At 40.1% G+C, this 24,775-nt stretch overlaps 1 protein-coding gene across 4 annotated transcripts; it reads left to right on the forward strand.

The window, feature by feature from the left end:
• The first annotated feature begins 271 nt into the window (after nt 1-271).
• Pdk1 (Phosphoinositide-dependent kinase 1) lies at nt 272-24,536 on the forward strand. Of its 4 annotated transcripts, none has more exons than XM_070285052.1 (6): nt 272-476; nt 13,300-13,741; nt 14,089-14,463; nt 22,253-23,383; nt 23,444-23,718; nt 23,833-24,536. In XM_070285052.1, exons 1-6 carry the CDS (start codon nt 468-470, stop codon nt 24,127-24,129), a joined length of 2,529 nt encoding a protein of 842 aa, XP_070141153.1. In that variant the 5' UTR covers nt 272-467; the 3' UTR covers nt 24,130-24,536. The 4 variants fall into 4 exon arrangements, with proteins under 4 accessions (XP_070141153.1, XP_017027998.1, XP_017028012.1 ...); XM_017172509.3 differs by lacking the exon at nt 272-476 and adding an exon at nt 6,105-6,240; XM_017172523.3 differs by lacking the exon at nt 272-476 and adding an exon at nt 9,065-9,243.
• The last annotated feature ends 239 nt before the right edge of the window (nt 24,537-24,775 follow it).

Genomic DNA, 24,775 nt, shown 5'->3' on the forward strand with positions numbered 1-24,775 from the left:
CTTGCGTGGGAGCCTACTCGCGGGCTGGCCCTCAAGGACCGAAGTCCATTAGACCGGCAATGCCCACGTAGTGGGGGATAGTTGGTGGTGGCTTGGCATATTATTAGTTCCAGCTTCCCTGCAGCCCGCTTAGCATCGCTCCACCAAATTCCCTCCCAATTCTCGCCAGCTTTTTCTTCTGGATTTGATTCGGTTTCAGTTTCAGTTTCAGTTGGAAACGCGGTGCAGTGCGGAGGGAGCTGCATTATTTAAGCGGTGCCAGCGGTTCACTTGCAACTCAGTCAGCGGTCAGCGGCCGCTCGCACTTGAACCTGTAAAAGGCGAAATCGAAATTTCGAAGGCCAAAAATATTCAACAAATTTAAATTCAACGCTTAAATCTACAAATTAAAGTCCGCGTGTTTCTGCTTGTGCATTTGCATTTCAGTTTTGACGGCTCTCTGGCTGTCACCTGGCACCGGGGGCTGCATGGGAAAGGTGAGTCGTCGTCGTTGCATTTGGGCGGAAAGGTCAGAGTTGAGGCCGAGAACATTCCGCAGCGTAAAAGCACATGCCACCGCCACCGCCTTTCGCTGCCCACTCTCGCACTCGCAAAGGTCACATGTTGTGTCTGCTTTTTGCATTTTTTTGTATCCCCTTTTGCTTTTTTGCCGCTGAACTTGGACACACACACACACACACTCACAGCCTGCATGCATGCGCGAAAGCAGGAATGCAGAAAGGATGTGAGTCTAAAGGGGAAATGGCCCAATTTTAATCCAAAAGCTAAATATAAATTGGGGAAGAATGGGCCTTTTTTCTAGTTATTTCTTGGCCTACAAAAATTAACATCATAGCTTAACAAAGTTCTATATAAGATATACTATTTAATTTGTGGCCTGGGCTTTGTATTCCCAACTAAAAAAAAAACCCAAAAGCACCTAGGGAAAGACCTAGAAGAAGTGACGACCGACCCCTTGGGCCACCGACGCCGCCACTGTTGCTCTGTCAGAGACGAGTAAACCTTTTCGCTACGACGCAATTGGAAAACATATTCATGCAATCATCAATTGCGCTTTGGCCGGTGGAACAAAAACTTACACACACACACACACACAAGCCAAAGGGGAGGCACAACTAAATGGAGGTAATATACGTACTTGCAACGGGGAGGACAACACCGAACCTGGGATTACCTTTAATGGGGAATTAATTTTTAAAGAATAAATACCTAGAGAGGAGACTTTTTTGGTTTACATTTTATAGAGAGATTTTATGATGATCCAACTTCCCATTTGACATAATTTAATATATATGAAAAGTTTGTGGTAGATCTGTGTATATGGGCATCTTTTGATGCTATTTTTAAAATAATGTTCATGTTATAAAGAGTATATTAATCCCTTTAATCTCTTTATATAGAAAACTATTATTTACCTTTACCTCTAAATGATCCCCTTGATCTTCCTATTGATCTTTCAAATTATTTTGTATGCATATGGAAATATGCATAATAGTGATAATTCCGCCACACTTCTGTCAAAGTGTGACGATTGTGGAGCAGCTTTAAACGCCGCACACGTCTGTCATGGTCGCCATAAAAAAGCCATATAAGCCCGGGGCCTGGAAGAGTGTGCCGTGTGCCGGGTACATCGTGTACCGGAACCAATATATAGTGCACTTGTCGTGTGTGGCACGTGAAATGGGAACGTGGGAACGAATGAACTAAACTGCTCTGAACGACAATCGCCGCTGAGGCGCCACATCGAAATTATTTATTGTTTAAGCTGCAGTCACCTCCCCTTTCTCTATTCCCTAAAAAAAACAAAGGCAAAGCGTTTAGAATATATTAACACACCTTTATGGTTGAAGTTATATTTTCGCTTGATTCTTGTTTTTCTCTCCTTTTTTTTTTATTTTTAATTGACCATTGCAAATTCGTTTGGCGCCAATTTCATTTTCACGCCACCCGGGCGCCACACGCGGCGTATGCGCAATCTACATAACATACATAGTACACCGTGCAAAAAGGGGGCGGGTCTGGGGGCTGAAAACTCTTTCGTTGATTTGCCTTCTGGCTTTCCTTATTTGTTGTATTTTATTTGTTTGTCGTGTGCACGAGCGGGTGTTAATTAAATTATGGCTTTTAATTCAATTGGTTCTGTTTCCCCCGCGACATGTGCATTAATTTATAATCGAACGCTATCTAAAATTAAAGGGGGGAAAATTTATGGGGAACTGTATTAATTTATCATGGCGAAATCAATGAAAATTAGGCACTATTGTCATTATAAATTACAGCATAATATATTTCCTATTAAATTAGTAATCAGTTTTTCAAGGAAAAAACGAAAAAATTAACTTGAATTTGGAAATTATGTTAAGATATTCTTTGACTTAACAGACAAAATTCTACCCCTTCTGGCTTCCTCTGCTGATACTCCTGCCTTAGAGCAAATTCCATGCTAATAGCCCGAAGGAACTATAAATATTCAGAGTTCACAACGAAGAACCGATGCCTTAAAGAGGGGCGGCTGAGAATAATATTTAAAGGGGTAAATATACAAGAAAATTAAAGGGTAAAAAAGCAAAAGCCAAGGGGGCTCAAAATTATGTTGATTAAAATGAAATATTTTTACTAACTTAGCCCCCCCACCCTTCTGGGACCACAGCTTTGCAGATAAATTAAACAAATAGATGTGTAACTCTGGGATACCAAAGACTCGGTAGGCAGACTTAGTGACAACTAAATGGAAGGGGCGAGAGAGGTGAGCAGAGGTCCGAAAACCGGTACAAAGGGGTGTAAGGGGAAACCCAGCAATTAAAGTAGACCAGGCCGAAACAGGTGAACAAAAAGCGACTGGAGACTTACTGAAAACTCAATACTAAACTATCTCAATCACTATTTCTATTTCTTTGCTAATGATTCGGGTTTGTGTTTGAGATCGAGAGACCAGGAATGCCTCGTAGAAACACCGAAACGGAAATCCATAAACAGAAATCAAACAGAAATCGAGTTGAGAGATTTTTGAGAAATTAATTTGTTATGCTAAGTATAAACAACAACAACAACAAAGTTCTAATAATGAGTATGCAAATGCGGAGATTGAGAAAATAACTCGGCTCCCCCCCGGTTTCGGTTTTTTAGGCGACATTGTGTCTCGCCTGAACCTCCAATGCCCATTAAAAATGCTAATTTCCAAAATATGTATGTATGTTTATTGTGTCTGAAAGCAAAAAGAAAAAAATTAACAAATGAATTAGCCAGAAAATGCTAAAAGCAAAAGGCAAAAAAAATATATAACAAAACGAACGAAATTCGTAAGACAATCTATGCAAAAAATATGAAAAAAAGAGTGGGTATTAAGTTTGATTATTGATTTAGGATCGTCTTACTAAAAAAATCTTTTAAGAAGTTGCATCTTTAAGTTAATGGAATCGAAAAAAAGAGAAACAAGTAAGAAAGTTGGCCTTATTAATTGTTTCTGTGGTGGTTAATGGGACCTACCATTTTTACCTATGTATTTATCACTTAGCCTCAAAAATACCCTCTCAAGAGACCCCCTTCAGGTATTGCCAGAAATAAAATACTTTCAAGGTTGTCATGGCTCCGTCACAGTCTCATGAACTTTAATTTAAAACCATTCAATTTAGTTTTTAATCGCTATTGGTTATTTTTGGCCGCATAAGTAGCTGGTTATCTTATCTTATGAGAAGATAATAAACTATACTCGTCAAAGAACTACATACATACATATGTATATATGTGGAAATGGAAGGAGGCTGCATTTTAACTATGATGAAATACAAAAAAAAATATAAAAATATAAAAATAAATAAATATTAAAAGCTTTTGCCACAAAACACCTTAAAGTAAGTGGTAAAATGTATTCATAATTTAAATAAAATATTTATTTACCTTTAAAAATTAAAAAAAAAAATTTTAACTAACGAAAAGGGAAAATATTAAATTAACACAATAAATAAATAATAATAATAATAAAATAAATAATAATAATTACAAATAAAATATCCAAAAATTACAATGCAAAATAAATCCGCAAAAAAATATTGAAAATTATTAACTACCTTTAAAATTTAATTTAAAAAACAAACAAAATCATAAAAATATTTAAGTATTCATAGAAAAACAAAAAAAAAATCAAAACTATTTGTTTAACAATGCTCACAAGAAGAATTTATTTATTAAATAAAACAACAGTAAAAAAAAAACAATAAATCTAGAAAATTGTAATTTTAATATAACATACAAAATATAAATATAAAAATGCCTAAAAAAAAAGAAATAATTTATGAAACTCTCAACAATAACAAAAACACCACTAGGAAAATTGTAAATAAAACATCAAAGAAGAAGAAGCATCATCAAGCGGAAAGAGAGGAAGAAAAAAAACAACAACGAGAAGGAGAAAAACTCGATGACGAAACAGCGTCGACTTCGGCAGAGAAACGGCAGCGCAGCAGCAGCAGCAGCGACTGCAGTCCTCACTTTTGCTCCTCTCCTTCCCACCCCTACAATTTTGTTTTGTTTTCGCTGCATCTCGCTCTGGCAACCGCCGAGCATTGCGCGGCGTAGTAAAAACGTAAAAACGAGAACGAGAGCAGCAGACAGACACACACATGCATGTAAACGAAAAAGGCGCGCGAACGTAATGAAACCAAAACAGGGAACGTTTGGGAAGTAATGGAACTAAGCGATCGCAATGAATTGTGTGGACTGCATTTTGTGGAAGGCATTCGACGGGCCTTAAGAGCGCGGATCAACGAACGATCGTTTGCTGGGTAGTGAAAGAGAGCGGAGGGGCGGCGGCGGCAGTTCCAAATAGTTCAAAAATTCCAGTAAATGCACATAATTGCTAGACAGAAGGAGAGGAAAATAGGGGGGCCACACAAACAAACCGTTAGAAGATCCAAACATGAAATTTCGCGGAGTACTCTGACTCACCGTTGATGTTGTTTTCGCCGAAAGATCTTCCAAAAGAGCAAGGAAAAGAAACTGCATATCGAAGAAATGTTAAAAAGTAGAAGAAATGGAAAACAAGTGCGTCACAAAGTGTTCATAAATAATTGATGGGTGCACGACGTGGGGGAGAAAAGTACACAAATAAAAAAACGCAAATTGTTTGCCAATAACGGGAACCATGACTTGCAAATCGTAAATCGCACTTCGATTTTTCGCATTTAAGTTTTGCATTTTCGAATATCGCTTAAAATTTATACATTTTGCATTTGTAACTGTAAAGTAAAGCGCAAAGTGTTTTAATTTATTCTTAGTTTTTTTTTTTTTCAAGACCTTAAAAATTTTTCAGTGTTTTAGGCTATAAAAATAAACAGTAAATAATGGAAAATTATAACTTTCCTTTTTTATAATCATAACCACATAAAAATTAAAGTAAATAATTATTTTGCACAAATTCAATTTTTTTTAAATTATCTTATTTTCCTCAAAAAGTCTTAAACATTATTAAAATTTTTCTTATATTCATTTCCTTCCAAAAGTGCCAATAAATAATAATCAAATAAACAACATTTCAACGCCCATTGACAACCCACTCCATGATTTCTCTGCCAGCGAAGTGAACAGCTCGCATTTTCGGTGCAAGTGGCCCACCCTGGGCACTTAGTCCCACCGTTCCGTGTTCCATGCCGCGCCGTTCCACCGTTCCGTCGCAGCAGCGCTCGCAGTTCATTTTAGTTTAAACTCAAACGACGAGCACAGTCGTGCTCACTCTTTTTTCAAACTTCGCGCGGTTCGGTTGGGAGAACGGACGACTGAAAACAGAAAACAGAAATCGAGAGTCGCAACCAGAAAACAGAGTTTTCCTTCGTCTGGCTTTCAGCGCGCCAAAAGGAAAATCGAGAAGTCTTCGCTTCGTTGTGTCTTTTATCCAAACGTGTTTACGTTCTGCACTCGCGTGTGTCGTGTGCGTACGCACTAAAATTGCAATTAAAAGGAAAAATAACAGAAACAATTGTCGCTGAAGTGAAACCACAAGTGAATAAAAGAAAAACAGTTGCAAAAACATCAACAGCAGCAACACAAAGCAAAAGAGATAATTACTGATGAAAAATTATGAGTGCCAAGTAAAGCAATCCGTGTATTTACCGTTGTTTTTCGCCATCTCTACACCAAGCCGTCTCCTTCTTCTTCGGGAGGAGACTTTTCCAGCCTACCATGAAATGCAAAAGCTGGTCAAATAAATTCAACAACTTTGTTGTGCGCAGACTTAAATCCATCAAGGTAAATATTGTGAACTTCAATATAAAATAGGGGAAAAAGAACAATTGGCAGATAATGAAAAGACATCCTATAAACTATAATTTCTGGCCATTAAAGGAAAACCAAAATTAAGGAATAATACTAAATTATAAAAAAAAAAAACCTACATGATCCAAAAAGCTAGCAAACTTTTTTAAAGAATTTTTTATACAAAGTTAATAAAAATAAAAAATGAACAAGGTGTAACAAAATAATTTCTACTTTAAGGGGCGATTTTCTAAAATAAAATAAAATTGCTACGAAACATTAAAAGTTAAAAAAAAAAAAATAAATAAAAATAAAAACTTTTTATTGTTAGTTTAAATATATAAAAAATGCTCAGACCGAAAAAGCCAAAGATCAAAGTCATAAAGTGATAAAAAAAAAAAAAAATTAAAATCAAAGCTGTCTACGAACAGCTATTAAAAAATGAGAATGATTTAAAACGTATATTTTTATTTTCAATATAAATAGTATAATTAAAATAAATTATACAAAATTGTGCACACTTATGCAAAGTAAAGCGAGTTTATATTAAATTCAGTTTACAACTGCAGTTTTTTACTTCGAAAGGAAAACATCAATAAAATAGGGAAAACACAGTTTTATGTTTTGTTTGTTATTATTTTATGAGCTCTGGCAATAATAAATAATGTATTTATTTAATTTTCTCTTTGGTAAAGCGCGCAAAACGCAATCAGCGAAATGTGAAGTTGTTATCCTCCCCTCATTCCTCTTATTTTCTTCCCTTCCTTCCGCTGTCTTCTTGCCTTCTACCTCTTGACCACTTTTTGCAAACAAAACACAAGAAGCGGAGAAGCAGAGAAAGAAAAAAAAAAACGCAGACGCCTTTCACTTGCATGTCTGTTGCTCAGTTTTGTTATTATTATTACTGTTGTTACACACACACACACTTGCATCTCGTGTATTTTATAATATTTATTTAAAGTCGCCGTCGTTGTTTCTGTCTCTGTCTTGCCCCTCTTGTTCCAATTCGGTTTTCCTTTTCCCCCGTTTGTTGGTTTGCTTTTCACGCATTTTGTTTTGTTCGCTCTGTTTTGCTGTAGTTTCTCGTTTCTCCCCTCTCACTTCCTCGTTTTGTTGTGTGTATTCCTTTTTCCTCCATCTGCTTTGATGCCTATTTATTTTTGTACGCACTCGCTCGCTCGCTCTTAGGGGCGCGAAAATTCCTGAAATTCTTTTTTGTCCACATTTTCCAGCGGGAAAAACGAGTTTTTCCAGCAGCGCCGCATTCTTGGGCCCCTTCCTCTTTCCCTTGCTCTGCTTTTTGCTTGTTTACAGTTAGGAATGCGGTCGCTCGCTCATTTCAGGCAAAAAGATAGCGTGCTCTTTGCTCTTCGTTTGGGATCTTGTGTTCATTTTGTGGATTGGAACTAGTTGGCTTTGCCTTGGAGTTGTTTATTTATAAAAAGTCGCTGGCAAACAATTACAGTGCAACAATTACTCTCTCTCTCTTTATCTTTTTCTCTCTTTGAAAAGTGGCGCGCAACTTGTTCGCCTTGTAAAAAATTGCGACGCCAGCGGCGACGCGACTGCGCTGCTTGGCCCCATTTAACATGGCTCTCAGTCGCCGTTCTCTCGTGTGGCGCTCGGCTCCATTCGGCTGCCTGGCGTTCTCTCCGCGGCTGTTGTCATCGTCTGTCGCCGCTGTTACGGCCCGTCGCTGTTAACCGAACATCAAAGTTGTTAACTGAAAATAGTGAAAGACGTAAAGATTTCTGATTGATTCCAAGAGGTTTTAGCTTAAAACTCTAGCAATTAGTCCTATTTTTGCATATATTCGAAGTATTTCGAGGAAAATAGTATCTTTAAGCCAAAATTCCGCTTTACAGAATACCGCTCAGAACTGCGTTGACAGTGAGGAGCCGAGCACTAACAGCGGAAGAGAGCGAAACGCCGACGAGGAAGAGAGCGTTGCCTATAAATACCAGTAACGGCAAGTCCGAACAAGTCCAAAAAATAATTCAACGAAGGCGGTTGTTGTGTCGCGGAAAAATTTCAGCCGCGGTGTTGGAAAAAGGCCTACACATATTGTGTATGCTTTCAAACCGGACGTTTCTTTCGTTCGTTTCGTGAACGCGGCGGCGCTCGATTCACGCACACATACACACGCACGCCGCGCTGGCATTGATATACATATACACACACACGCCCCAAGTTCGTGTGCGATTAAATAATACTCCACAAAAGGCCAAACAAATTACATAAAAAATCAAATCAAAATACGAGCTAGTAGTTGTTCGTTCTCTCCTCGTAACTTGTAACGTGTGTGTTCGTTCGTCGTGTTGTTCTCTTCCTCCTCCGTGTTGTGTTCACTTCAACCGATTGTTTTCATTAGTCAAATTAATGTTAAAATAGTTAAAGTTACGGCAAACAAATGTACAACATAAAATATAGTAAGCCAGAAGTACCGTTTGCGAGTAAAGAAGAGTTCCTATAAAAGCACACTCACACACATACCAACAGAGCATCGTCTCGTCGCGTTCTTATAAAATTTTCCTACTGCGTCGGAATTATAGTCGTCGTTATTATTGTTATATTTGTTGTTGGTTCCTTGCGAATTTTGTGTGCGTCTTGTTTCAACAAACATATACTACGTGAGATATTACTCGAAATTTATTTGTGGAAAAAAAAAGGAGCAAGAGTGTGAAAAATCAAAGCGAAAATAAATAAAATTAACAGCACCACACACACACATATATACAGTGACACGCGCAGAGCCGAAAAAAAAATACGCGCGCTTTATTGGAGACATATTCTTGTCAGTGTGTGTATGCTTCCTCTTCTTCTTGCGTGTGCCCATTGGAATTTGTACCCGAATCGCAATTACAACATACACAAACAGAGAGCGGCGGCCATCTCGCTCTCTCACTCGCATTCTACGCAGCCAGGAGAGTAGACTTTTGATAGAGAGAGGAGAGCCGAGTTTTGTAATCGTCGATGCCAAAGCGCAGAAACAACACCGTAAGTGTTAGTGGGAGAGAGGTAGAGCGGATAATTGCATTTGCATTCTTGTTTTGCCGCTCTCTCTCTATCTCTCTGTCGTGTGCATTTTCATTCATAAGCGCATTTTCACTATTATTTGCCTTGCAAGAAAAGCGAAAAGGCAGCAGGCCTTGTTTTCGATGACACAAAGGCGGCGCTAAAAAATCAAGTCCCCCCGGCAAAGTTCAAAATTTTTTGTTCCAAAATTCTTCCGCATATTTATAATTTTGAGTCTAAAAATATGGACGAAATGCCGACGTTGATTCCAATGCAGCAGGTATTGTGTCCGGGGGAGAATTGGGGGTTTTACCAGGCCAGGAAAACGCTCTGAATTATGCAAAACATGTCGTCGTTTCGGCTAAAAAAAAAAAAAAAAAAAAAAAAAATCATTATCGTCTGATCCGCACTGTCCCATAAAAACAAAAAATACGACGCCTACAACGGGAAGGAGGGAAAAAACGAAAGATAGAAATAACAAAAGACAAAAATTTCCGCGAATTTTTATTTCTTTTATTTAAAAAAAAAAAAGGCTGATGGTATTTTTTTTATCTTAGATTTGCATTATCTTTGCTAGTTTTCATTTTTGCTTAAAATGAATCAAAAACTTGAGGCCTAGGAATATAGTATTTTCCCTAATAACTTTATTAAAAATATTAAATAGCTAAGCTTTTTTTTTGTTCCCCATAGCCAGTTTTTAAGGGGCTCGTTTGCCGTTCACTAACACAAAGGAAAAATGCTAATGATAGTTTTACCTTTTCGATTTTATGGATCTGCTGTGTGTGGCCTCGCCTAGCCGATTTTCAATTTTAATGTTGTGCCAAAATTATAAAAACATTGTGTGTATATTTAGCGTGTGTAAGCTTTTTTTGGTTTTCCTTTCGCAATAACATACACCTTGGGATACATTGAGATAGATATAGAGACAACGCCTCTTGCTATTTCCAATCAAATGCCTCGTCGGGGTGCATTTTTGCTTTCAATTGGCTGCATTCTGTAGACGAAAATTTTATTTATAAATATAAATTGAACACAGAGAGAGGTGTTGGTTTGGGGCGAGGATCGGTGGTGCTTCTGGCAGCAGAACAAAACCGTCTAACGCCGTTGGCCTGGCAATAAAATAGATTAATTTAAATGTCATTTTTGTCTAGACGCCGCAGACGACTAAGACACACCGACCGACACAGACACCAAAGAGGAGACATTGGGCGGGATGCGCGGCAGTTCTATGTTTATAGATCGGTTACATATATCCCACACATCCCCCACATATGATGCATATATAGGATTTGTATCGTGAGATTTCGGACTCTCGGACCCATGAGGGACCTGGTGTCATCTGGTTTTTCCACGCCCACTCTTAGCTTTTCGATATACATACATATAATATGTATTCTCCCGCAACAAGAAATTTTTCCACGACATTTTTATGGATCGTCTTGATATCTCGCTCGCTATTATTATAATATTGGTCTTGATGCAAATCAGGTCTCTCCCCCTCTGACGTAGATATCTGGTTTAAGCCTCAAAAACCTAACCCATGTAATGGACACAATACAATTTTGGAATTTTGGGTATTTCCTGTTTTATTCTGTCTGCTTCTGTGTGGTTGCCATTCACCAATGGGTTGACCAGTTTCAGACGCTGACGCAGATCGTCGGCTTAATTAGCCTCGCAGTCGCCAAAAACAAAAACAAAAAGGGGGATAAAACAAAATAAAAAAAAACCAAACATTTCAAAAAAGTAGGTTGGCAACTTTGCTCTGCGCCAGAGTTCAAATATTGGAGAATTTTGTGTTTATTTTGTTTAGATTGGACTTCGTGGGTGTATTACGGCAGATAGCTCTGAGGTCATGTCTTAACATAGAGAGGGACTTCTCTCTCCTCTCTCTCCGAACCCCGTATCTGAATCTCTCGCATCGGCGCCCCGATATTTCTCTAATTTCCATTGGGGTCTGGTCTCTAAAAAGTAAACCAACCGCATTCCGATGAGTGTGACGCACATCAACTCGACGACTATTTTCCAGATAATACACCTGTTTTAGGGCCAGGCCAGGCCCTTGGGGCCTTCCCCTAACACGCACACACACAAACAGGGAGACGACGATCCATTAAAGTGGATCGAACTGCTGTCTGAATTTGCTTTGCTTTTAGGTTCCCAGGCCAGGTTCCTAAAGACTAGAGATATCTTAAGTCTGGTTCCATTTATTCCATCGTATCTTAATCTTTGGCTATTCGTTACTCTAAATTTAGCTTTGCCAGGCACCCAGCCAGCAGCTGAAACTTTCATTGACGCATTAGCTCACCTTGATTTTTATTCAAATTTTTTCGTAGTTTTATGGTGCAGCAGTGGTTGGCTTGTGTTGTTGCATAATTAATAATCTCTGAATGCCAAAGCATATTTCGTTTATCAGATGGCGGTTTTTGCAAGCCTAGCCTGACTCTGCTGATTGTATTTATATGTTTTTTTCCTTATTATTTGTTAGTTTTATAGCTAAAGCTGTAAGGGCTTTAATTCTTTGAGAAATCACGCCATAGAAATTGGTTTCGCTTAAGGGGGGGGTAAGGTTAATTCGGTGCAAAAATGCCCACTTTTCAAAAAAATGTTGTGGCGAAACGGCTAAAGCTAGCTTAACGAATTAAATACCATATAATAACACAACATTTGAACAGTTTGTGATAAATTTTGTATTGAAAAATATTTAGAGGTAGAGGAGTTATAGGGAATCTCCCGAGTCGCCTCCAAAAAAAGTTGGTTTGCGGTGTACATCCTAACTGTCCACAGAATCATCCGATCTACAAAAATTATACCTCATTCGTTAAAGGATAAGTGTCCCGAGGTATTCTCGAAGCGTTTTTATTTTTAAAATTTTTTCCCTATTTTTTATCAAAATTTGAAGTCAAAACCCCGATTTTTGACTAAAAAATTAAGTTAATTTGTTAAATAAAAAATATAAGAAAATTAAAAATTAAAAAAAGCTCGACGAGAATACCTGTAGAATTATCTAAAGAAGTTATGTTCCAAATTTCAAACCGATTGGTTCAGTATATTTTTAGTTATCGTGTACACCGATTTTCAAAATGGCATTTTTCAGGAGAGCGCTTTAAACTTTGTGATTCTCATGCATTGAACACCAGACGACCTTCGTTCAACTCCGCATAACTTCGTCAATTTTACTTTGATTGATGTAAAACTTGGACACAATATTCTTAAGATATTGAACTTTTAAAATAAAAAATAAAAAAAAATTTACGAAAAAAAAAATTAAATACCTTACCCCCCCCTTAATGAAAAACTGGTCAACAAAGAGAAGCACGAACGACATACGAACGAGCGAACGAAAACAAAGGCAAAGTCCAAAAAACAGCAGCATAAACTTCTAATAGAAATGTAAACAGGTGGCAATGAACTTTATTATATTTTTATGCTTCAAGTCCTTGAACCCGCCAAAATCATACACACACACACACACAAACACCTCATAACAAGTAAGGTTGAAAGCGAAATAACAACAAGCCAATGAACTTGACGTCAATGGCGGCGACGGACTGGGCAGATTTTGTGCCTTTTATGGACCTGTTCTTGAGTTCCGCTTTGCGAGGCCTTCTTTGCCACTTTTTTTTGTAGGCCTTTGCGACTGCGCAACAGAATTTAATTTATTGCGTGTTCAATTCCTCTTTCTCGTCGTGATAATATATAGTTTTAAATCAAATGAATCGGTTTAAATAAAGGACTTTCTTAGGAATCAGTTTATCGATAAGCACAGTGCCTCATTTGTCAGCACAAATATCTTGCTCATATTATTAGCTTATAGCTTATTCTGTCATTGTTTTCTTCACAAAGTCTGAAATAAATAAATTATACAGAAAGTCATAGCATGTGCGATCCATAATCCCCATAAACTGGAATTACTAAACGATCGAAATTAACAATTATAATCAACAAATTGGGGGAACATTCTTGTTAATTGTGCTGAAAAAATACGGAGAATATTCAATTCGATTTTATTTTTAATTGTTTATTTATATATGCTTGCAGATTAACGGTACACAGCAGCAGCAGCAGCTCCTTCAATCGCCCAGCGGCGCCAGCAGCATTGCAGCGGCCGCCGTTGTCTCAGTTACGGTTGCAGCAGCCTCTAGCAGCAGCAGCGCCACAAGCACAGACTGCACCGACAGCGGCTATAACAGCATTGAGCAGCAGCAGCAGTTCAATATTGCTGCCTCAACAGCAACAGCGGCGACAGCGGCAACAATGCCGGCTATGGCCAAGGAGAAAGCCTCAGCGCCAGTGTCCTTGAACGAGTCCAATTTCCGGGATATTAAGGATTTAAAGGATTTCGTAATGGCCTCTACGACAGCCCGCCTGCATGACCCGCAGCAGCAGCGACATAGCACCTGCGGCTGTGGAGAGGTATCCGCGCCCGTCGAGAACAATAATAACAGTCGTTACGGCGGCAGCAACAAGTATCTGACAAATGGTGAGTAACTAGAGTTAGTTAGTTAGATAAATTACTAGAAAATACGTTTAACATGTTTCGCTTGTCACCAGTAATTCATCAGTACACTTTTCCCTTTAGCTTCTTCTGAAGAGCTTACAAAATTTGATTTTTATTACCCTTAACTAACACTCCATTGCCCAACCCTTTCATAGAAGTAAATGTAATTAGGTTATAGTTATCAAATGTTAATCTTGCCCTTGTTTGGACACAAAGCTAAAATTCCCCTACCATTCTAATTAGCATGAATAGATCCAAAAAACTTGGCAACATGTTGCGACTGCTTTGAGATTCCCCACTCTGACACTACTCTCTCTCTTTTTTTGCAGGCCACACTTCGCCTTTGGCGGCGGCAGTTGCCAGCAACAGTTCGTCGGTGGCCACGACGCCGCAGTGCAGCAAGTTGTGCTGTCTGCAGCAGTACCAGTATGGGATGAACACACTATTGACCATGCAGCAGGCCTTTAAGCAGCAGGTGGAGCAGTTTAATGAGCAGCTTAATCAGCAACAGCAGCAACAACAGCAGCAGCAACAACAGCAGCAGCAACAGCAGCAGCAACAACAGCAGGAACAACAGCAACAGCCAGTTAATCCTGCCCCAAGAAGGTCACCAAACGATTTTATTTTTGGTCGTTACATTGGCGAAGGCAGCTTTAGCATGGTTTACTTGGCAGTGGACATTCATTCGCGCCGAGAGTATGCAAGTAAGTACCCAGCATTGGTAACCAGTTACCTATGTGTACACTAGGTAATGGGTGGGCATCCACTTTCGCTCAGTGTGCCGCCGCTGCTGCCGCCCACAGCATTTGCACGGCATTCGTATGGCCTCTTGTCGGCGCCAGCGCGAGAATGCGGTCGCCACGTAGACGCCGCTTGTCGGCGATTGTAGATGTACATATATATGTGTGTGTGTTGTCTGCTATTGTCGCCGCCGGCTGTAGTAGTAGTTGCTGCTTGTCACCTGCTCGTCTATGTGCGATTATGTACGAAATTACCCCACTATCATCTTCTTGAGAGATTCTCTATCGCCAAGTGCCGTAAGCAGTAGCTGTGATTGTTGGCATAGGTTACCAGTAGAATGGATTGTGGATATGTTGATCAAAAGGCAATTCAAATTAAGAAAAATAAAATTAATTAATAATAATGCTTTATCCCGAAAGATGGCTCCTTATCAGCCCTGTGTTGAAAGCCAGCTGACAGGCAGACAGCAGACCATCTGCTGTTGGCAACAACAAATCAGTGGACGCTCACGTGACCCTTATTGTAGTTGTTATTGGAAACATTTCATAAAAGACGCCAACGCAAAACGGCGGATAATGGCGAGCTAGCTAACAGTTAATTTGTTATCAGTATCAAGTGTGATAACGTTTTTTATTATTCATTTCTATATTCTCTGTATTATGCTTTGGTTTTTTTTTTTTGCTTTTCTGCTGTTGCCTGTTGTTTATCGATTAAAAAAAAGAAGGCTGACGTTAGTTTCTGCCTTAAATCAGCTGTTTTGCATTGCAATTTCAATTAACGGCAAATAATGTGAGTCAAAAAGAAGCTGTTAGCTTTTAGCTGTTGTTTTTCCAACTAGATTTCTAGTTTCATTGTTTCTAGAGGCTAAAAACGACTCTGACGCTAACGACTTATTTTTCTACCTTGTTTATTTGTCCTAAGCCAATTTGCTTAAAGATTTTCATTTCTTGCTGCGGGGGCGGGGTAAGTGGGAAGTGTATGATAATGATTTTGCCACAGCAGCAGCAACAAAAACAAAAACAGCAAAATATATATGTACATATAACAACAGCAGGGCAAATCAATATGCGAGAGGGAAAGAAAGAGCAAGTAAGCAAGATAGAAGCACACAATAACGGCACGTGTCGCATAAATGCAAACGCCAGCAAAAACACGCACAGCAAAGCCAAAGCAAAGCAAAACAGTGTGGAGGGGTGAGGTCAGGGGGACGGGACAGCAAAAATAACGGCGCGTGGCTATCAGAATGCACTTGCTGCTTGCATAGCCTAAGCTCACTTGATGGGCAGAGCAGAGGCAGCGCAGCAGCAGCAGCAGCAGCAACAACAGAGCGCCGCAGTTAACATAGGACTGTTAAAAGCAATAAGGTTATTGCCGCTGCTGCCACTTTAATTGCATTTAAAACGAATAGCAATAAAATCAAAGTCAAGTTGTTGTTAAAAAAAAAAAATGAGCACAAACACACGCACATAAACACTCTCGGGTCGTAAACAGTTTTTCCCCTGAGAGACTAGCTCGCGCCGTACCTTTTCCGCAATGAAAATTAATAAACAATTTGTAAATTTATACACAAAATTAGTTTACACCTTTGATTTTGCACTAAATAGGCGAACAATATTGACAGGTTCTTTACAGTCAATGTTAGTATTTTGAAGGTTAATGCGCTCTGCTGCTTTTGTTTTTCTATATATTTTCTTTCTTGCCAAATCATATGAGTTTTGCAGCAAGCAACAATTGTCTGCCAGCCACGCACACGGATACGCACCCCCTTTCCCCTCACTCAAGCACACCCACCATGAACGCAGCAGCTTTCATTTTCGTTTTTCGCCCGTCTCCCCTCCCACCGCTCACGCACTTGGTATTTGCTTTTGTTATTGTTGCCTGCCATTTTCAATGACGACAACGTTAGGCGGCGACGGCGTCGGCGGCGGTGTCTATTTGACGCCATACGAAATACGAAGCACAACATACGAAATTGGGGTTCTAGGCTTTTCACCTCTATTACCTGCGCAAGTATTTCATTACCTTCGGTAACAATAGCAGCAGCGATTACTGCTTACCTGGATGTTGCGTGGAGCAATGGAAAGATTTTTTTATTTCAAACCAACAACACATGCTATCTACAGAGGAAGGGGGTGAGGTTGATTTCCAGGAATTGATCTCACAAGCTGTTAGCTAGAGTAGATGCTGTTGCACCCACGAAGGTCCTGTTGTTCGGTTGCAACTTGTGCAAAAGAGTCAATCGTTTGGGATATTTTAAATAAAACAAGAAAGGAAGCTAACTTCGGCACGCCGAAGTTTGTATACCCTTGCAGATTGGTTTCGATGTTTATATTATAGATTTAAATGCTGAAAACACTCACAAAACAGAGTTTCATTACATTTTACCTATACTTATTATGTTTACAGTTTGACAGTTACAGTTTTACATTCCCAGTTTTACATTTTCTCTACATCTACCGATCGGTTTATATGGCAGCTATATGATATAGTTGTCCGATTTTTATGAAATTTATACCATAATTCTAGAATAATAAAAAAATATTATATCTCAGAGTAGATAAACATACGTTGAAAAACAACGAAACTATAATTTTTTTTCCTATTTATTTCTCGACCGTTCCTATGGCAGCTATATCATATAGTCGTCCGATTTTGATAAAATTTTTACCAAAATTCTGAAATAATATAGAATGGCCATATCTAAAAAATGGTGCAAAAATGTTGAAAAACAGCAAAGTTATAAATTTTTTTCTAGAAATATATCGAACATTTGTATGGCAGCTATATGATATAGTCGTCCGATCCGGCCCGTTCCGACATATATAGCAGTGAGAGCATATAGAAGACTATATGCAAAGTTTCATTCAGATAGCTTTAAAACTGAGGGACTAGTTTGCGTAGAAACGGACAGACGGACGGACGGACGGACGGACGGACGGACGGACAGACGGACAGACGGACAGACGGACAGACGGACAGACGGACATGGCTAGATCGACTCGGCTGTTGATACTGATCAAGAATATATATACTTTATAGGGTCGGAAAGGTCTCCTTCACTGCGTTGCAAACTTCTGACTGAAATTATAATACCCTGCAAGGGTATAATGAACAGAACGTGGTAGAGTCCACGGTTTGACATTTGGAATATAGAATTTCTAGACACTTCTATACTAATAAGTATTTAAAAATCTTTTTTTTGTCGGTCACTGAACTCTCGAACTCGTTCCTCGAACTCAAAACAGTTCTTAGTTCCCAGGTTCCCGTTTCTCAGCTTCAGTTTTTCGATCTCTCCTTGGGGGTTGGTGATGTGCGCGACGGCAGTGTCTGGTAATTTCTTGACATATTTACCTTTGTGCCAGCTCCTTGGGCCGTTTATACGGCCGTGTTATTTTTAATTACACATTTATTTTTGGACAGCAGCTGTCGCTGCGCAGTCGCAGCTGGCTGAGGCCGGGAGGGTATTCAACCGCTCCTTCAGTTTCTTTTTTTTTTCGAGCCTCGGTAACACAATATTTGGAAGGGAATTTGGGTCATTCAACCCAATCCTATGCCTGGAATCCCTTCCTTACCACCTTTTCCCCTGGGCAGAATCGTAACTTCCAGCGTTTTGCACCTTTCTTTCCTTGCTTTTTTTTTATAGGTGCACCATCTGTTGCAGGGTAGTGGGTGGCTGATCCTGCACGTGCCAAGGCCGCCTGACGCTTTATAGCCGAAATTAAGTGGCGCCAGGAAGTCGGGCAGAAAAAAAAACAACGAGAGCAGGAGCCGCAATAAGAGATGTGCCGAGGACTTGCAAGCTTTTAGCTCTTGTTTTTTTTTTTCTGGTATTATTGTGTGAAACTATGTATACTGTCTCTGTGCGCGACAACAGTTATATTCAAATTCCTTTGCGTGCAGTCAATATGTCGCCAAAGCCAAGTCCATAGGATATCCTATATAGTATATTGCTGCTCCATGAGGGCAATAAACTTTTGCTAACCGAGCAACAATAATAACAATAAACAGAGGCACACGCATACACAGCCATAAAAAGCCAACTCCAAAAGCAACATAAATGATTATGACTCGGGATTACTGTGAGGCCAGAATTTAGGGGAAGTCAAAAGGAGCTACTAGTTAATTCCTCAAAGTTATCCTTTTGACAGAGATCACTGTACTTGGAAGTCCCCTCGCAGGCTGTATTGCTTTTGTTCGCTGTTTTTTTTTTTTGAGGTCTCTGCGCTTACCTGGATGGATTTTTCATTCGACGCGTCGTGCCCCTGTTCTGACACAGCTGCCTTATATTCTCTAGGGTCTTGTGTCTATTTTGCTATATACCTCCTTTTTTTTTTAGCTCCCCACTTTTTCACATTTAAATGAGGTTTAGCGTATCGGCTTCGTGCGCTACTACGTCATGGAGCCCTCGTTTACGGTGGCCAATTATTGAAATTTGAACTGAAACAGAAGCAGAAATAGTGACATTTTAATAAAATTTTACATTTACTGTGGGATTTATGATTTCTCATCCTCAAGAAAGACTCATCAAGGGGGATTATTGTAAAAATGATCTTCCAAGTGCTCTCAGACCTTGAAATATGGCGCCCAAACCAACGACCTTGCACTGAGAGAATATTACAAAAAAAGAAACCTACAGAAAGCCACGCTTTAAGAGAGTTTATCTATTGCTCTCACGCTTCCTCCTCTTAGAATACTAGTTGTGTACAGTTTGTATGTTTGCCTCATTTTGGTCGTTGGCCTCCAGCTTCCTCCGACAACAACAACAACTACAATTGCAACTTCAATAAGAGTTTGCAAGCAGCAGTTTCTTCATTTTGGTTTATTTATGGAATTTCTCGCTGGCTAGCTAGCTAGACAGCACTGCTTTTTTGGCCTGGTCAAAATGACTAGTTGGTTATTTTTATGGCAACAACAACAATCCATTAATGCAGTCTGTTCTCTCGCTTGTTCTCAGTGCCGCCTTGCCATTCTAAAACCCGTTGGATAGCATTCCATATGTGCGAGCGCGCGAGTTGCAGCAACAAGTTGCACTCTGGATGCATTCGTTGTTGTTCTCTCTTGCTTCCTCTCTGTTTGCATCTCGCTCACTGGCTGCTTGTTTCTGTTTATTATTATTATATTTTTTGGCGCATTAAGCTTGTGATGACTCTGCTTTGATTAGACTTTGATAAGCTTTATTTTCCGTTGTTATGGCGAGAACAGGCGACGGCAGTGGAAAATTTGTATCGCTTACAAATGTACTTTTGTTAATAATGCAATAATTAAAGGGTTACAGGTGCTAAACTAAAGCACAACTACGTTTAGCTTGACACCACTTTGAATCGGAAATATACTCTTTAAAGCGGAGCTGGTCACATTATACGTACAGTACCGCTATTCATTTTGGCGGGAAAAAGGCCAATATGGCAACTCATAGCAACACTCCAGAAAGCGATTTTTTTTATTTAATTTTTTTTGTTTGCAAATATTTATGCTGAGACGACGAATTTTGGGTTTCTTTTTGCTCTTTTCCTTCTCATCTGCAGCTGGTTGTGCCAGCCTGTTTATTTATATGTGTTTACTTTCGGTGATGTTGTTGTTGCACATGCTGCATAGCGAAAAAAAATGAAGCAGAAACAGAAAAAGGCGGCACCAAGTTCAAGGCTACGCTTATCAGCAGGGCATTAAACCTAACATATAGCGTAAAAAAATTAAGAACCCGAAAAATTCAGAGTGGAGCCGAGTAAATAAATAATGTGAGTTTTTCAATTAAAACAGAGATAAAGGCCAAAAATATGCACAATCAAGTAACGGTAAAAAGGAGAGAAAAAGGAAAGAGTACCCTAGAAACCGAATGCCCCGCTTAACGCGCTTTTGGTTATATTTCATTCCAATCAGGAGTGCGATAATCACACTCCCACACACCCATCACATACACAAACAGTTTGATTTTTTATATTATATTTTGCGCAGCCACACTTTGAAGGTCAATTTTATTTTTACGCATTTTTTTGCGCTTTTCTAGCCGACTGGGAATGGGAAATTTAAAACGCATAAAAAACATTTTCGCTATTCTCGTATCGGTTTTGTTTTTTGTTCACTATTTTGATTTTTCGATGGCTTTTGCCTTGCTTTTCGTTAATCTTTTAATTGCTGTATTTTCCTTTTTCTTTTGTGTTTATTTTTTTGCCACTCGACCGACGACTTATCGCCCCCCAATGTTTTTAGTCTAGATTTTTCTTTTATTTTCTTTTTTTTTTTTTATTTGCTTTGATACCTAGTACCCATAGGGTGCCAGGGTCTTATTAATTAGATGCCAACCAGTAAGAGGTGAAGGGTATTTTAACCTTGTCCGTTGTCAGAATAATTTTAAAATTTTAAATTTCCTGAAATCCATAAATGAACAATATATATAATTTTTATTTTTACCATTTTCTGGTTACAGGGCATCCATAGCACAGTTCCCTAGAAATACAAATATATATATATGATTCTTTTTAACACAATCGCTTTGAATCTGATTGGTTCCCCGCGCTTCCCCCACAAAATAGTTGTGCCAAAGCGTTTTGTTTTGATCTTGATACGAAGGGGCCCGCAAAAAAAAAATAAAAAAACAAGAAATGCAAAATAATCTTGAATTTATTTTTCGCCTATACATTTGTGATTGGACTGCTGCCTTCGCCATAGTATACAATGTGGACAACAGATATAGTTGCGGCTAATTTGTTATTATTAAATATATATTTTTAATTTATTTTTTTGATTTTCTACTGCGACTGTCAATCAAAAAACAGAACAAAAAATAATACAACAACTTGTCGGAAAACAAATCAAGTGCAAATTACACTGTAAACGTAAACACACTTGACGGAAGAAGCAAAAACAAAAGCGAAACTAACTGATAAGCGGTCATAACTCCTCGCTTCTTAATCACCGTTAACCCCAAAGAAGGTTTGGTGGCAGCAAAGCTTAAGCCCGAAAAACCGTTTCACATGGATCATCATATTTCTGTTCCACTCCTTGCCTGGCTCTCGGCCCTCCTCCCTGAGTTCCAGTTCAACAACCAGTTTAAAATTTCTTCAACTTTGCTCTCGCTCGCTTGACGCTCTCGGCGGTGGTGGTGGGCAAGGGACAGTCGTCGGATACTGCTGCAGGCGGGAGGGCTGGCTTCAGAAACAAGTTCCCAAGCGCGCTCGCTTTCGTTTGCGTTGTCTCGCTGTTAATTTAGCAATTTTAGCAGAATTCCTCCTTCATTTTCGCTACTAACTATTCCATGTCCGAGTGAGCGAACGGTCTCGAGACTGGAGCTCCTCTCCAGGCCACAAAATAGCAGCAAGCAAAGTCCAATTCCCCCTGGGGCGGCACACGTCCAATTGGACTTTGACAAACTTGTCGCCTGCGCTCCAAATTTAGTCTATCGTCCGCTATATATACACCATACACTTGTTGTAGGTGTGTTTGTGTGTGTTGTTTTTATTATTCTCACGCGTACATTTTGTGTGCTTATATGTCGCATTTTTAATTAGATTTATTTAATGCTCTCTTGCATTGTTATTTGTTGTTGTTGGTGTTGTCGTTATCGTTTGCCAAGAGCGGTTCCCGCAAGTAAAATGTGGTTTTTGGCATTGACTTGGCACGGAACAGCTGTTTCCTTCAGCTGGCCTATCGTTATCGAAACTATAGGGGGATAAATTGGGGCTAGGAAATGATTTTTGAGGGGCTTTAATCATTTTTTGAGATCTATCCTAACTGTATTTTTTTTTCTTCTTTCAGTCAAAGTTTGCGAAAAGAGGCTAATCCTCCGCGAACGGAAGCAAGACTACATCAAGCGGGAACGCGAGGTGATGCACATGATGACCAATGTGCCTGGTTTTGTCAACCTGTCCTGCACGTTCCAGGACCAGCGCTCCCTCTACTTTGTTATGACCTACGCCCGCAAGGGCGACCTGCTACCCTACATCAATCGCGTCGGCAGCTTCGATGTCGCCTGCACGCGTCACTATGCCGCCGAGCTGCTGCTGGCCTGCGAGCAGATGCATCGCCGCAATGTGGTGCATCGCGACCTCAAGCCCGAGAACATCCTCCTGGACGAAGACATGCACACCTTGATCGCTGACTTTGGCTCCGCCAAGATAATGACGCACGACGAGCGCCTGCTGGCCACTGAGCATTGCTCAGAGCAGCGGCGTAGTCACTCAGACGAGGATGACGAGGAGGACAGTGATCGGCTAGAGACTGAGGATGATGAGTACGATGACCGGTACTCGGAGGAGCTGGACGACGGCGATGAGGATGTACTCCAGCAACAGCAGCAGCAGGACGAGACGGACTCGCCGCGTCAACGCCAGAGACGTTACAATCGGCGGCGCAAGAACAGCTTTGTCGGCACCGCTCAGTACGTTTCACCGGAGGTGCTTCAAAATGGACCCATCACGCCGGCGGCTGACCTTTGGGCCCTTGGCTGCATTGTCTTCCAGATGATCTCCGGTTTGCCGCCGTTCCGCGGCAGCAACGACTATGTCATCTTCAAGGAGATCCTAGACTGTGCAGTGGACTTTCCGCAGGGTTTCGACAAGGATGCCGAGGATTTGGTGCGCAAGCTCCTGCAGATTGATCCGCGTGATCGCTTGGGAGCCCAGGACGAGTTTGGCTACTACGAGAGCATTCGCGCGCATCCCTTCTTCGCCGGCATTGACTGGGACACGGTGCGCCAAACGACCCCGCCACCCATCTATCCATACCTGCCAGGTGTCAGCCAGGACGACGAGATTCGCTCCAGCTACTATAGTGTACCCGGCGATTTGGAGCCTGGCTTAGACGAGCGTCAGATCTCGCGCCTGCTTAGCGCCGAGCTGGGCGTGGGCAGCAGCGTGGCCATGCCCGCCAAGCGATCGACAGCGAAGAGTAAGTACCTCCATTGACTACTATCTGAGTTTTTTTTACTAAATAAATCTGCATTTACAGATTCCTTCGATCTGAGCGATAGCGAGAAGCTGCAGCGACTGGAGCAGCAAAAGACTGACAAGTGGCATGTGTTTGCCGACGGCGAGGTTATTCTCAAGAAGGGCTTCGTCAACAAGCGCAAGGGTCTGTTCGCCCGCAAGCGTATGCTCCTGCTGACCACCGGACCCCGGCTCATCTACATTGATCCCGTGCAGATGATCAAGAAGGGCGAGATCCCGTGGAGTCCCGAGCTGAGGGCCGAGTACAAGAACTTTAAAATCTTCTTTGTTCACACGGTGAGTTGGGGGTAAATTTTCATTCGGAGGGTTTAATGAACCGTTGACGTCACCTAGCATCATCAACATCACACGCAATAGGCAAAAACTAACTAATTTTCTATTGCTTTGCAGCCAAATCGCACCTACTACCTGGATGATCCCGAGGGCTATGCCATTCACTGGTCAGAGGCCATTGAAAATATGCGCAAGCTGACCTACGGCGATGCCAACACCAACTCCTCCACCTCAGCAGCATCCTGCTCGAGCGGCAGCAGCAATAGTTTGGCTGTCGTCAACTCGAATTCCTCTTCCGCTGCAGCAGCCGCCGCCTCCTCGAGCAGTTCGCCGACAGCGCGACGCAGCTCTCCGGTTAGCAGCAGCAGAAGCAGAACAGGGACGTCGCCGAGCAAGAAGACGACGTCCAAGTGAATGTAACTCTAGTTGTAGCAAAAAGTGAAATTAAATCCTAATTTAATTGAAATTTAGTTCAAAAGGCAAAGGCGTAGGTGTAGTAGTAGGACTATGACTAGAACTAGGACTAGGACTAGGATTAGGAGTAGGTGATAAAAGGAGGATATCTAGTGCTAATTAGAACCCAATTTTCTGTTTATCGTTTTTATAAATTGTGCTTAGGGCAAAGAATACATATACTACATACACAACATACACTAATCTAATGCTAAGTAAATCCAATTTAAAAACTAAATTAAATATTTATATTATCAGCTTACAGAAATAAATGAAAATATATTCGTATCTAGTGCTTAGTTAGTCACAATTTAAAATTAAACCTAAACTAATTGTCATTAAAAACAAAAAAAAAAAAAAACAAAAAACTGAAGAATACGAGAGAAAAGCCGTATTTAATTTTGTGAATTAATAGAAAAAAAAAAACAATTTGTGTGGAACCTGTAACATATTATATGGAATATGATGATATGTGTTTATATTATGGTGCAAAACGAATGTAAATTTTTGTAAACAAAAACTGTAACTATTGTAGACCCAACTATTTATATATTCAGATTTATTTGCTGTATATTAGCTATAGCTATATACATGAATACGCACGGCA

This window comes from Drosophila kikkawai, chromosome 3L (genome assembly GCF_030179895.1).
Source record: "Drosophila kikkawai strain 14028-0561.14 chromosome 3L, DkikHiC1v2, whole genome shotgun sequence".
Classification (NCBI taxonomy): domain Eukaryota; kingdom Metazoa; phylum Arthropoda; class Insecta; order Diptera; family Drosophilidae; genus Drosophila; species Drosophila kikkawai.

Excerpts from the sequence above, each read along its gene's own strand:
- Pdk1 (XM_017172509.3), top strand. The coding sequence starts at position 6,175 with ATGAAATGCAAAAGCTGGTCAAATAAATTCAACAACTTTGTTGTGCGC. Across the intron at positions 14,464-22,252 it reads TTCGCGCCGAGAGTATGCAA|TCAAAGTTTGCGAAAAGAGG; the intron begins GTAAGTACCCAG and ends TTCTTCTTTCAG. Across the intron at positions 23,384-23,443 it reads CAAGCGATCGACAGCGAAGA|ATTCCTTCGATCTGAGCGAT; the intron begins GTAAGTACCTCC and ends CTGCATTTACAG.